This window comes from Pipistrellus kuhlii, unplaced genomic scaffold (assembly GCF_014108245.1).
Source record: "Pipistrellus kuhlii isolate mPipKuh1 unplaced genomic scaffold, mPipKuh1.p scaffold_m20_p_36, whole genome shotgun sequence".
Taxonomy (NCBI): Eukaryota; Metazoa; Chordata; class Mammalia; order Chiroptera; family Vespertilionidae; genus Pipistrellus; species Pipistrellus kuhlii.
In genome coordinates, this window is record NW_023425536.1 from 3,505,562 (window position 1) to 3,518,103 (window position 12,542).

The window sequence follows — 12,542 nt, forward strand, 5'->3', positions numbered from 1 at the left end:
GGTGAAGGCAGAGGCAGGATGTGCCAAGGCGTAGGCTGCTCCTAATTGAGGAGCATAAGAAAGAGAAGGGGGAGTGCTTACAGGTACGAGGAGCCTCTCATAGCCTCTTCCTTAGGAACCATGGGTCGGTTAATAGTCTGCAGGGAACAGCAGATCAGCTAGAGTCAGACTAGTGGCCTGAGTGCCATGGCATCAGCAGGCCTGTCGTGTGAAAGTGAAATGCTGTCACTGTATAATCGCTGGTGGAGGTAGTAGCCAGAAGTATTAACATCTCTTGTTTCCTCTTAAAATGCCCCCCTAGGTCGTGATGAAGAGAAGGTCAAGTACATTAAGAAGTATCTTCAGGCTGTAGGAATGTTTCGGGATTTCAGTGACTCCTCCCAGGACCCAGACTTTGCCCAGGTATGAGAGCACCTTCACAGACTTGTGTTTCCTCTTCCTGAGTTGTGGTTTTAGTGCTGTGTGGTTTCTTTGGAGATTGTACTTGTAGAAAATTAGTAGAGGAGCTTGGAGAAGGACTTCGCCAAAAGGACTGAAGGCTAAGCTCCTCCTTATTAAAGAATAGTGGTCTGGTGCACAAATTTGTGCACATTGAAAGGAAATTAATTAGAAGAAATATTTTAACATCACTATTCACCCTTAATCATGTCAATCAAGCCAAATTCATGATCGACAATGTCAGAGGGAAACACACACACATGTAATTGGCACCAGCAAGAGCTTTATTATGTATCATGCATGCACGAGTCAACTTAACCTTTTATAGATATAGATTAAACTTGCTTAATTAGACCTGCTTTCTGACTTAGCTAAGCTTTTTCCAGCCCAGTGAAGCACCCCAACTTCTCTTTCAGGTAATTGTTAGCAACACAGCAATAAATATCAACATGAAGCAGATTATTATTGTAAATCACACAGAAAGAACAAGGGGTAAAATATTTTACTGCAGCAGTGTTTGACTATATTCTGCACAGTGAGAAAACCTGAAATCATTTTCAAGGTCCACCATTTCTTCTGTTCAGTTGGGTCAAGTTTCTAAACTTTCTAAATCTCCATTTTCTGGCTAATTAAAAAAAAATAGTATCCTACCAAGTGTACTATCTACTTACTCCAGGACTTCTGTGAGGATCAAATGAGATGAGGCACTGGAAAATGCTTCACAAACATTTGGTTACAGTGTAAAATGTTTCCACCTGGCTGTAAAGCAAGTTATGTTCCTGGGCTGAAGGAACTCCAAGAAGGCTAGTCGCTAAGGAGAGGAAGCCAGGCGTTTCTATGTGACATCATTACCTGGACAGACACTTAGCATATTAGCCTTTTATATATGTAGATGGAAAAGAAATGGAGGTGTGAACAGGTCAACTAGTTATGATTTACCCAATGACTAAGCCTTTCCTAGGGTGCCAAATGAATCCACACTTTTCTTAGCAACCAGGAGCAGATGGCACACTAGGTGGGGCCCTCATTTTCCTTCATATGACACTGAGGGAGGGAAGTGCTGCATTAGAGTAGGGCCCACTTCCTGGCATTGATGACTTGATGGCTGCATCCCTCCCAAATCATCTTAGAAAAGTATAATGGGTTATATATCATTTCAGTAGAAAACCCATCCCAGATCAACTTAAAATAAAAAGGATGTAGGAGCTGCTTTTCAAAGATGGCTGGCTGGAAGGTGCTAGACAGCAGCCACATGCCCACCTGCTCTTCCTGAGAGTGGCCTGGCTGCTTGCTGTCTACACTGCCTGCGTGACCATCTTCATCTTTGGAGATTCATCCCTTAGGAGTTAAAACGGACACTGACCTCCTTGGCTGTGAATGTGGTGGTGTAGTTGGTTCTTATGATCGCAGTGCTCTGAGATCTCTGACTTGGCTCCTGCTCTTTCTGTGTGGGTATAACATCAGTTCCACGCTTCCTTTCCTTCCCGGGCGGCAGGTGGTGGAATTAGATTTGAAGACGGTAGTGCCTTGCTGCAGTGGACCCAAGCGGCCTCAGGACAAAGTCGCTGTGTCCGACATGAAAAAGGACTTTGAGAGCTGCCTCGGAGCCAAGGTCAGTGCCGGGAGCAGGTGGAGGCCCTCCCCAACCCGGCCCGCCCCATGCTTGCTCACCTAATGCCTGGCTTCAGTCCACCCCATTTCGAGATAACTCCTCCAGGAGCCTGGCCAGCGGGGCTGGTCTTCTCCATCCTGACGTCCTCAATGCTCCCCACCAGCCAGGAGGCCAAACTGCCTCCTGAGAGCATTTGGCCGTGTGTAAGCATGATCCAGCCCACCTTCTAGAGCATATCTGCTTTCACATGCAGCTCTCACCTCCTTCCCTCTACTCGCCACGCTTGGCTGGCCCTTGTGCTGCTGTTCATTCCGTCCCCTGCTCACAAGGTGGCCTCCGGCTCAGGGCAGACAGGCATCTCTTCTTTGGAGCCTTCATGGCTGAATCTGACCCAAATGGCCCCTTTTTCTAAATTTCCATCTGGTGAGAATCCGTGACCTCATTAAACTACAATAATGCCATTGAATTCTACTGAGACTAACTTTAAACTAAATTTGTAGTTTTAACATGTCCGGTCTTTAGGTAGAAAGGAAGCAATTGCTAATTTCAAAGCAAGAGTAAGATTTAGAATGATGGCTGCTGATTGTAAAGATTTTAAAAGACTCAAGAGAACTTTAATTTTACTATAGTATTTTGGATTTTATTGGCCATGATATTTATGTTTTGTTAAGAATTGCCCTTTAATGTTATAGTTTTCAAAATATTTCTCATCTTTTAAAGTGAGAAGTTTTCTTTTTGTATATCTATTTTTTTCTTCCTGTAGCAAGGGTTTAAGGGGTTCCAGGTTGCTCCGGACCATCACGACGACCGTAAGACGTTTATCTACAACAACAGCGAGTTCACCCTCGCTCACGGCTCCGTGGTCATCGCCGCCATCACCAGCTGCACCAACACTAGCAACCCGTCCGTGATGCTCGGGGCCGGTGAGTGCGCTGGAAACCCTCCCCGGGGCACGTGGGGGACCTGAGGGTGGAAATCCCCCCAGGGGCTCAGCATGTGGGTCCCTGAACCTTGTCTTTCCCAGATGTAGGAATTTATGGGCCCACATATGTTTTCACAATAAATAGCATCCAAAGCAAAGTACTTAAAGTGGAACAAGTAATGCATAACGGTGGTTAGAATAAACCAGAAAATAAGTAGAAGAAAGCAAAGGAAGATGAATTTCTGGCAAAGCCCAAAACCTTATGTCAGACTTTAGAAGAAAAAAACCGAATTTCCCACGCAAGTGGTTCCCTGTTCCACACTGCTGGGCCCTTTTGTTCAGTGGGATTCAGGCTTAGGTTTGTAGTCAAGCGCACCTGAGGTAGGACACAGCCCTTGTCTGCAGTTCTGATTAAGGAGCTAACATTTGCATACAGACTTTTGCTACTATAAGGTCTCCTTACGTTTCCACATTTCTGAGCCTCCCCCATGGTTCCTCTTGAGCAGCACATCTGTAGATGATGGAGTTACAACAGCCCTTTCCCTACGAGCTGGATGGTGCACAGGAAAACCAAGGAGCCAGCTGCTGCCCGCTAAGCTGGTTTTCTCTGGCACAGACCAGGTTCCTCAAGAGCAGTCGCCAGCGAGTCTATAGCTTTCTGTGTCTCAACACCCCCTCTCCTCATTTCTTACTTTTTAAAATATTTTTTTTATGATTTCAGATAGGAAAGAAAAGGGGGAGAGATCATCAGTGATGAGAGATAATCATTGATTGGCTGCCTCCTGCATGCCCCCTACTAGGGATCAAGCCCGAAACCCGACGTGTGTCCCTGACCGGAATCGAATCCAGGACCCTTCAATCCACAGGCCGATCTTTGTCCCCTGAGCCAAACTGGCTAGGGCTCTCCTCGTTTCTTTCTGCCTCTGCGATGCAGCCTCAGACAGAGCACCGGGGCCTCAGGGCCCCTGGATGGGCTGCGTTTGTGGAAGTCTTGTGGCCCACGAGCCCCTGATCTTCCACTTTAAGACATTTTTACATCTAGACCGACTGTATTCCTCACCAGCCAGTGCACCATTCAGATGCTTTCAAAAGGGACCCTTCCAATTAGAATTTTCATCCAAATAAAACAGAAAGATTGCTCTCGGCCAGTGAGCTTTGCGTTTCCAACAAGCAGCAGAAATAGCAGAAAGTGCCCACGTGAACGGGGCGTGGTCTGGCAGGGGCCGGGAATGCAGACTGAAGAGCCAGTGTCTTTCCTGACTGTCCCGGGACCTGGAGGAGGCGGCCACCCACAGTGTGCCTGTGTTTGCCATCCGCAGGCTTGTTGGCCAAGAAAGCCGTGGACGCCGGCCTGACCGTGAAGCCCTACATCAAAACGAGCCTGTCTCCTGGGAGCGGGGTGGTCACCTACTACCTGCGGGAGAGCGGAGTCATGCCCTACCTGTCTCAGCTGGGGTGAGGGACCTTCTTTTACGCCGTCGCCTTTGTCGTGTGTCTGCCACATGTACCTTGCTGTGTCACCTGTAACAGATGTAAGCTCATCTGATGGTATTTTGTCAGATGGTGAGTGACCTTTAACTAAGTTGACCAGACATCCCGTTTTTGACGGGACAGTCCCTATTTTTGACAATTTGTCTCACCTCCTGGGACTTTTTTAAAACGCCTTGGGAGGTGGCACAACTTGTTAAAAATCGGGACGTCTGGTCACCTTACCTTTAACCTTCACATTGCCACGGAGTAGGAGCCTCAATTTAGCGCTGGCTCGGCACCGAGAGCTGCCCTTTGGTGAGGAAGCATTCTTACCCTGGCTGAGGTGTTCTCATTCCTCAGGTACTTCAGTTATTTGTTTCCAGACAGTTTCCCCAGCTTCCCGACTATTCCTAATTCGGATGTCAGAGGTTTTATTCATGTGCATTGTCACAGTCAGAAACCCTTAGGAATATATGATAAAAATACTGAATAGAGACAATTAAGTGGCATATTTTAACTTTCACTTAGGCTTATTTTTATAATTTGCTCAAAAGGGAGTCTGATGGAATGGTCTAGAATGGATGAATAATGTATCAACGATGCTCCGGAAAGAACGCTGTAAGGGAACTGCGCTGTCCCAGGCTCATTTCATGGGCTGCTCTCCTCTAAGGCAGCGCTCTCCGGGAGCTGTTCCAGCAGGGGGCGTTCTGAGCATTCCCTCTTGTGCTTCTAGGTTTGATGTCGTGGGCTATGGGTGCATGACCTGCATTGGCAACAGCGGGCCCTTGCCTGAGCCTGTGGTGGAAGCCATCACGCAGGTAATTCCAGGGGCTGTGGGTCTTAAGCGCTGTGGCCTCTTCTCATATGATGTGTGACCAGAACACTGGTCATTTCAAAGAAGGATTAGGGAAGCAGGGGATGTGACCAGATGTATGGCCGTTGAGGCCAAGCTAAACTTCCTCGTTAGGTAACCTGGGCAGGTTAATGAGCCTCTCTTCACCTGAGTGGTCGGTCAGTACTGTCCACTGGAGGTGACAAATAGCACCTGTTCCAGAGCCTGTGACACTGAGATGAGAATGGACATCAAAGACAGCGTGGCGCCTGGACACAAGTGGGCATGAGTGCAAGTCCTGACTCCAGGGGGCTCCAGACTGTTTCATCTGAAGACTGGTTCCACGTCAGAGAAGCCTTCCCCCACAGGAGTCTACACTGACTTGCACTGGCTTAGGTTTTGCCCCATAAATTCTGTAACGTTGACAAATACCGTATTTTTCAGACCATAAGACGCACTTTTTTCCCCCCAGAAGTGGGGGGGGAAAGTCCCTGCGTCTTATGGTCCAAATATAGCCTACACATATACTCTAAAAAAAAAGTTTTTTTACTTGCCTGGCTCTGTGTGGTCTCTGTGTGCTTGCCCGGCTCTAAAATGGTTCTAAATGCTGCTGTTTACTTTACAGGGTTGATTACATGTGTTTATGACTGTGATGTTGGGTTTTAATGCACATAAAATATTTTAGGACACTATTTGTTTCAGAATCTTTTTTTCTTCATTTCCCTTCTCTAAAAACTGGTGCGTCTTATGGTCCGGTGCGGCTTATGGTCCGAAAAATACGGTACTATTAGGTTTGCTTTGCATGGACTGAACCCATGCAAGTCAGCGTGGCTGCCTGGAGCTTTCAACTTTTAGTCCTCCCCGCCTGTTCTTAGGCCCCGGGCAGCAAAATAACCAGGATGTTGCCTCTGAGCCACCTGGCATCTTCTCATGAGCAGAAACCGGTGACCACGTCTCTCTGTGTCTTTTGACACACATGGTCTCTCCCTGGGAGATCCTGTGTGCTCTCCTTTCGGGGAGAGGACCCACGCCAGGAAAGCTCAGAGAGCTAGTACGTCCTGGTGGTGGGAAAACTCAGCAAATGGCCTAAAATGAGCCGCTGGAGCGATCTCGTTTCCTGTGACCTGATTCCTCTCTCGCCTCTCCCAGGGAGACCTTGTCGCTGTCGGAGTCCTGTCGGGGAACAGGAATTTTGAAGGTCGAGTCCATCCCAATACCCGGGCCAACTACTTAGCCTCTCCGCCCTTGGTGATAGCGTATGCAATTGCTGGGACCATCAAGATCGACTTTGAGAAAGAGCCACTGGGTAAGACTTTGTTTACGGGGTTATAAATTTGAAATTTATAACCCTCCTTCCCCCCACAATGAATTTGAAAATGTAATTGAAAGGGAACTAGTGCTTTCCTTAATAAATAATGAAGCCTAGAACTTCCAGAGGTGAGGTGAAAAGGGAGGAGAGTCTTTTCTCTATTCCTCAATACACAGCCAGACGTAACTGAAAGAACTAATGATTTCCCTAAGCGCACGGGATGACAGAAAAGAAGTACAGAGAGTCATAGAGAGCTTGCTCTTCTGCCGGCTTCTCCAGTTCCCTTTTCCATCTCCTGCTGTAACCTAACGACAGGCATTGCTTCTGCGGCAACACCTTCCGGTAGTACACCCTCCCCACATTCAGACAAAAGGATGCTTTGTCTTCTTACCGCTGGTTTTCTTGCTTCCTGTCCCCTCCTCAGTTCACTCTAAGCAAATTAGATTATATGACAACAATGCCCTTTTAATTCGCCTCTAGGAAATTATAACTTAGACGTACAGGAGGGACTCATTACATGTGTATTCCATATTTGCAGATTTGCCTGTTCACTAAAATGTATACTTTACCCCCCAAAGTCAGTGCTCATCGTGCTTCTGAAGTCATTCAGAGGCACGCACAGAGCGGGGAAACCGAGTCATGCCAGGCACACCTTCTCAGCCCCCTACCGTCTTACCTCAGCGGCCGCCCTGTAAATGAGCGACCTGCCCATGGGCTCCTCCTGCCAGGTGTTTGCACTGTTGTGCTGCTTGCAGGCCATGTCACTGTTTCAGATGGCCCCCAGGAGGGTGCGGAGCGCTGTGTGGTGACCCTATGCCCAGGGGGCCTGTGAAGCGTCTGTGCTAAGTAGGCTTCCTTAGGCACGGTCATCGAGCCCTTGGCAGGGAGTTCAGTGTTAATGCACCAACGACATGTGTTAACTAAGGCGCCTGTAAATAAAACACATAAAGCCAGGCTATATACGGATTAGCTGACCGAAATGTTGTGGCTAGAGGCTCAGACACCGGCCCTGTGTTTCCTCAGGCCGTGATTTAGGATTCACCCTGTAGTGTCGGCATGGACTGGATAGATATAACTACCGCCAAGAACAAGACTCGACTGTATGGGATAAAAAAAAAAAAGGGTGTGAATGAAGTTTTTCATTAATAAACACTTTTCCTCCCCCAGGGGTGAATGCAAAGGGACAGCAGGTGTTTCTGAAGGATATCTGGCCGACGAGAGAGGAGATCCAGGCGGTGGAGCGTCAGTACGTCATCCCTGGGATGTTCAAGGAGGTGTATCAGAAAATAGAGGTGAGGGCCCACCCACCCCGCCCAGAGAACCTAAGGGCCCGCTGCTCCTTAGCGTCAGCTCTGCAGACCTGGAGGCTAATAGGGGTGGAACCGATTCATAACTCCCTCTTCGGAGAATAGGGAAGTGGCTCTCAGTCATTTTTCTCCGTGACTCACAGTTTTACAAACCCCACACCCCCCAGATGTGCCATATGTAGACATGTGGGCGGGGAGAAAGGCCTCAGGTTGTGTGTGGTTCCCAGCCAGCTCTCCATCACTCTCCCTTTCTCAGGCCCCGGGGCTGTGGCGTCCCTGTGGGTGAGGACCCACCCCCAGGTGTCACTGAGGTGGAGTCGGTTGGGGGACCACACCTCTCACAATTATTTGGATGCTTAAGAATAAGTAAATAAGCAAACAAGCCAACAAATACATAAAAGCCACTCAGTAGAAAGCACCAAACTGCTTCAATAAATAAACCTTTTTGAGCATTTTACAAGTGGGGATAAAATGTATGGGGCTTAGTACTATTTGTTGAGACCCTTGGATGTTATTTCTTTCCCTGTTTTCTGTGTTAGGCTGACTCACAGCCTGCTGACAAGGGCTTGGGTTTGAAACCAGACGGCAGACTCTCTATGGTCCTCCCCCCAGCAGCCCTTGGGAAACGAATGGTCTGAGGGAGTTTGGTGGGCATTGCATTTAAATGTATGCATTCAGAGGCTGAGTTAATGGAACTGTGGAGAGACTTCAAGCTAATTTGTATGCAAAGCAGTTGTGATTGGCTATCCAATGACCATGTGACCTGGAAGTCTACTTCCCCAAATTTTCAGAGATTAAATGATTTCCCTTCGCTACAAATCTGGGTTATTTTTTCTTAAATTACATTTGTAAGTATATGGATTAGTTATCTCTTGCTGTACAACAAATTACCTGGAAACTTAGTGGGTTAAAACAGCAAGCCCTTATTATCTCACAGTCTGTGGGCCCAAGGGTAGCTTACCTGGGTGGCAGGGCTCCAGTCCGATGTGAGCTGGGGAGCTGCACCTGTAAGGCACTCACGCAGTGTGGCGGGACCTCAGGGCTGCTGGGCCAGGGGCCTCAGTTCCTCATGACCATCAGCCACAGGCCTCGCTGGTAGTCTCCACCCAGCTCGCGGCATTGCAGCTCACACCATCAGGGCGAGTGAGAAAGCAAGAGAGGCGGAGGGACATAGAAAGCAGAGTCTCCGTATAACCTGACCTTGGAAATGAGTCACACTCAGCAGGAGGGGCTCCCTGTAGGGTGTGAGTCCAGGGGTGGGGGCAGTTGGGGTCCTTGGGGGCTGCCTGTTGTAGTGCATGTGAATTGTTAAGTTAGTTAGCATGGCACTGTCTTAGTATAAAGGAATTCTTTTGTGTGACTAGAATAAGAATGGTTTATATTGTACTCGTAGCTCAAATATGTGTTATGGGTTTATGTGTTAAATTTTCCTTGTACTAGAATGTAGCTGGATTGGCCTTTTTTTGTGTGTGTGTGTGTTTTTGTGTTTTTTTTTGTAAAGACTGTGAATGAAAGCTGGAATGCCTTGGCAGCCCCATCAGATACGCTGTATTACTGGAATCCCAAATCTACATACATTAAGTCACCACCGTTCTTTGAAAACCTGGTATGACTTTTTATTTTTAACAACCTGAATTCTTCAAAAGTTTCTTTCCTTATAACATCTACTTTATTACCCCATACCTTGTTTTGGTATAAACAACCATTTCATTCAAACCTCCACAAGCCCAAGCGCATGCCACTGGGGAGGGTTAGGGGAACATGGGAGTGGCTGGAGTGAGACCTCAGTTTCTCTGTAAGGGCTTGTGTGTGGGTGTAGAGACCCCTGGGGATCCATTGCCACCTGGGCATGGTCTCGGTGAAGTCCGAGGGCTGTTCCCGGGAGCATGCAGGCCTGCCATCTCTAGCCCTGAGACCCACTCAGACAGGGAACGCTTCCCCGAAACTGCTGGTCAAGGACTCCTTGCTGGCCAGGGTGGGTCCCTCTGGGGAGGGGAGGGGATAGAAGTCAGAGTTCTGTGCACATGGAGAAAGAGAATGCCATTTGCAGCTGCTTCCCTATTGCTTTGGAAGGGACAGGGCCAGTACTTTTCTAAGCGCCCCTGATAAAACTGAAAAGAAAAAACACCCTAGAATTTCCTGTGTACTGATTAGGGCTGTCACCTGGTTCAGTCCACAGAGCACCACCGTTGAGACTTCCCTTGTGACTTGTTGGCAGAAACCTGGGCCAACCCTACTTGTTGCATTCTCTTTTTATATAAAGAGAGAACGCAACAAATAGGGTATATTATATATATATATTTTAGGGAGAGAGAGATAAAAGTATCAATGAGAGAGAATCATTGATCTGGTGCCTCCGGCACACCCCCCACCAGGGATCAAGCATAAAACCCCGCGCACGAATTGAACCAGCTTCTCTCGGTGCACGGGGCCGCGCTGGCTGGGCTGACTCGTTGTGTTCCTTGCTAGACTTTGGAGCTGCAGCCCACTAAGTCTATTGTGGACGCCTACGTGCTGCTCAATCTGGGAGACTCAGTCACAACTGACCACATCTCTCCGGCTGGAAACATCGCCAGAAACAGCCCTGCCGCTCGCTACTTGACTAACAGAGGGTAAGCGAGTGAGGGGCGAGCTGAGGACCACTGAGGGCAGCGGGGATGGCCAGGCCCGCAGTGCTCTTCCGCCTGGTCCCGTTGGAAGCAGACTGTGGCGCTAGGAGAGCAGTCCGTCTTTTTGTTGGCTGCTTTGAAGCTTCTGTGGGTGAATCCATCATCATGTGAGCCCTCTCAAGGGAAGCGGGGACATTCTTTGAGCAAGTGTATGCATTCGGCTCAACTACCCTGTTTCCCCGAAAATAAGACAGTGTCTTATATTAATTTTTGCTCCCAAAGATGCGCTACATCTTATTCTCAGGGGATGTCTTATTTTTCCATGCGCTAGGTCTTATTTTTGGAGGATGTCTTATTTTCAGGGAAACATGGTATCACTTCGTCCCCCCGGCTTGCCAAGTAGATAAAGCACAGGGTCTGCTGTTAACCGCGGCAGAGTCTGGCTGCATTGATCCGCTCAGCGGGAACATAACATGAACTGCATTGCCTTCCCGGCAGAGACACACTCTTTACAGGGAACTGTTTCTAGGCCTGGCAGTTCACGCACGCTCTCAGCAGTCCGGTCTTGTACCGATTTTAACAGGTGCTATACCAGCGTTTTCTGCTGTTAGCTGGCAGACCCAGATTCGTCAAAGCCATCTGACTCTCACTTTGAATCAGAATCATCTGGGGAGACTCCTGGTTCCCATCCCCACCTCCCCATCAGCTTCCTCTGGGAGGGGCCCAGAGCCAATCTGAGGAGCAAAACCCAACACCTTATTTTGATTGGTGATTGTTGACCTCTTTTGAGACATGGACTCTTTAGGGAATTGAGTAAAAGCAAATATAATGCCTTCTCAGAAAAATGCACATATCATAACATTTTGGGTATAATTTTAGTTGCTCCTGAAACCCACTTATAGGTTCTCTTGATCCTCAATTAGACCTATCCTTTCAATCGCATTCACACTCACACTCATTTCCTAGCGTTTTAATGAACAGCCTGTGGAGGGGTCGCTGTGTTCGTGGTAAAATGTTGCCTCTGACGTTCTCAGGTCCCCCCGACCTGGCTTTTCTCTGACCTCAGGGCCAGAGGGAATAGCTACTCTGCCTCCTTGGCACTGCTCTGACGTTTATCTTATGAAATTGTAAATCCTGTTGCCAGTGGTGTGTCTTCCCTTTTAGTTCAGTTCCTGATAACTGGGGGGTGAATCTGAACCCCCCTTCTGGTTAGCTAATGGGACATAGTTTATGTTTCCCCCATTTGGGGCTCCACCTGACCCCTGACCAACTTACTCTGATTATTCGTCTTTACTTTTTATTACCCATTTATTTTTAAGCCTCACTCAAGGCTATGTTTATTGATTTTAGAGAGAAAGGAAAAAAGGGAGAGAGAGAAAAAAACATTGATGTGAGAAAGAAGCATCGACAGTTCACCTGCCGGATGTGCCTGGAGTGGGGATTGAACCCACAACCCTTTGGTGTACAGGACAACACCCCAACCAACCGAGCCACCTGGCCAGGGCTTTCTTACTCGTTTTTGATATTTTAATTTTTGTGAAACTTCATAGGCTTCCTTACTGAATAAATGAAATAAATATTCTTATTAGAGTTCCTCCTATTTTTCTACCCAGATTTGTAAGGCAGAGGTTGGCCTGGGATAATATTTAGTTCCACCTTCCTTTCTCTCCGCCCCCCCTCAGCCCCCAGAGTGGAGGTTGGGATTGCACGCCCAGCTGCCTCAGTTGAGACTGTGGGAACAGTGTGCTGCCTGGGAGGGCGTTCTTGGTAGAGGAGAGGAATACCGAGGTTCCTGTTTCCCCTTCCTTGGGGGAAGCTGGGGCCATCTTCCCCCATCACTGACGGCTCCCCTCCACTTGCTTGGCAGCCTGACTCCGCGGGAATTCAACTCCTACGGCTCCCGCCGCGGCAACGATGCCATCATGGCCCGGGGCACATTTGCCAACATTCGCTTACTAAACAAGTTTTTGAACAAGCAGGCACCGCAGACGATACACCTGCCTTCTGGAGAAGTGGTGAGTATGGTGCCCTCGCCCGGCCCTG

General features: G+C 48.3%; 1 protein-coding gene across 1 annotated transcript in view; it reads left to right on the plus strand.

The window, feature by feature from the left end:
• The window catches only part of ACO1 (aconitase 1), a 63,317-nt gene that overhangs the window by 39,118 nt on the left and 11,657 nt on the right, over positions 1-12,542 (plus strand). Inside the window, exons 9-18 of the mRNA XM_036461312.2 lie at positions 302-402; positions 1,934-2,050; positions 2,814-2,973; positions 4,292-4,427; positions 5,176-5,260; positions 6,424-6,580; positions 7,751-7,875; positions 9,392-9,496; positions 10,360-10,502; positions 12,367-12,514. Coding sequence (XP_036317205.1) covers positions 302-402; positions 1,934-2,050; positions 2,814-2,973; positions 4,292-4,427; positions 5,176-5,260; positions 6,424-6,580; positions 7,751-7,875; positions 9,392-9,496; positions 10,360-10,502; positions 12,367-12,514 — 1,277 coding nt within the window. The remainder of the gene's footprint in view (positions 1-301; positions 403-1,933; positions 2,051-2,813; positions 2,974-4,291; positions 4,428-5,175; positions 5,261-6,423; positions 6,581-7,750; positions 7,876-9,391; positions 9,497-10,359; positions 10,503-12,366; positions 12,515-12,542) is intronic.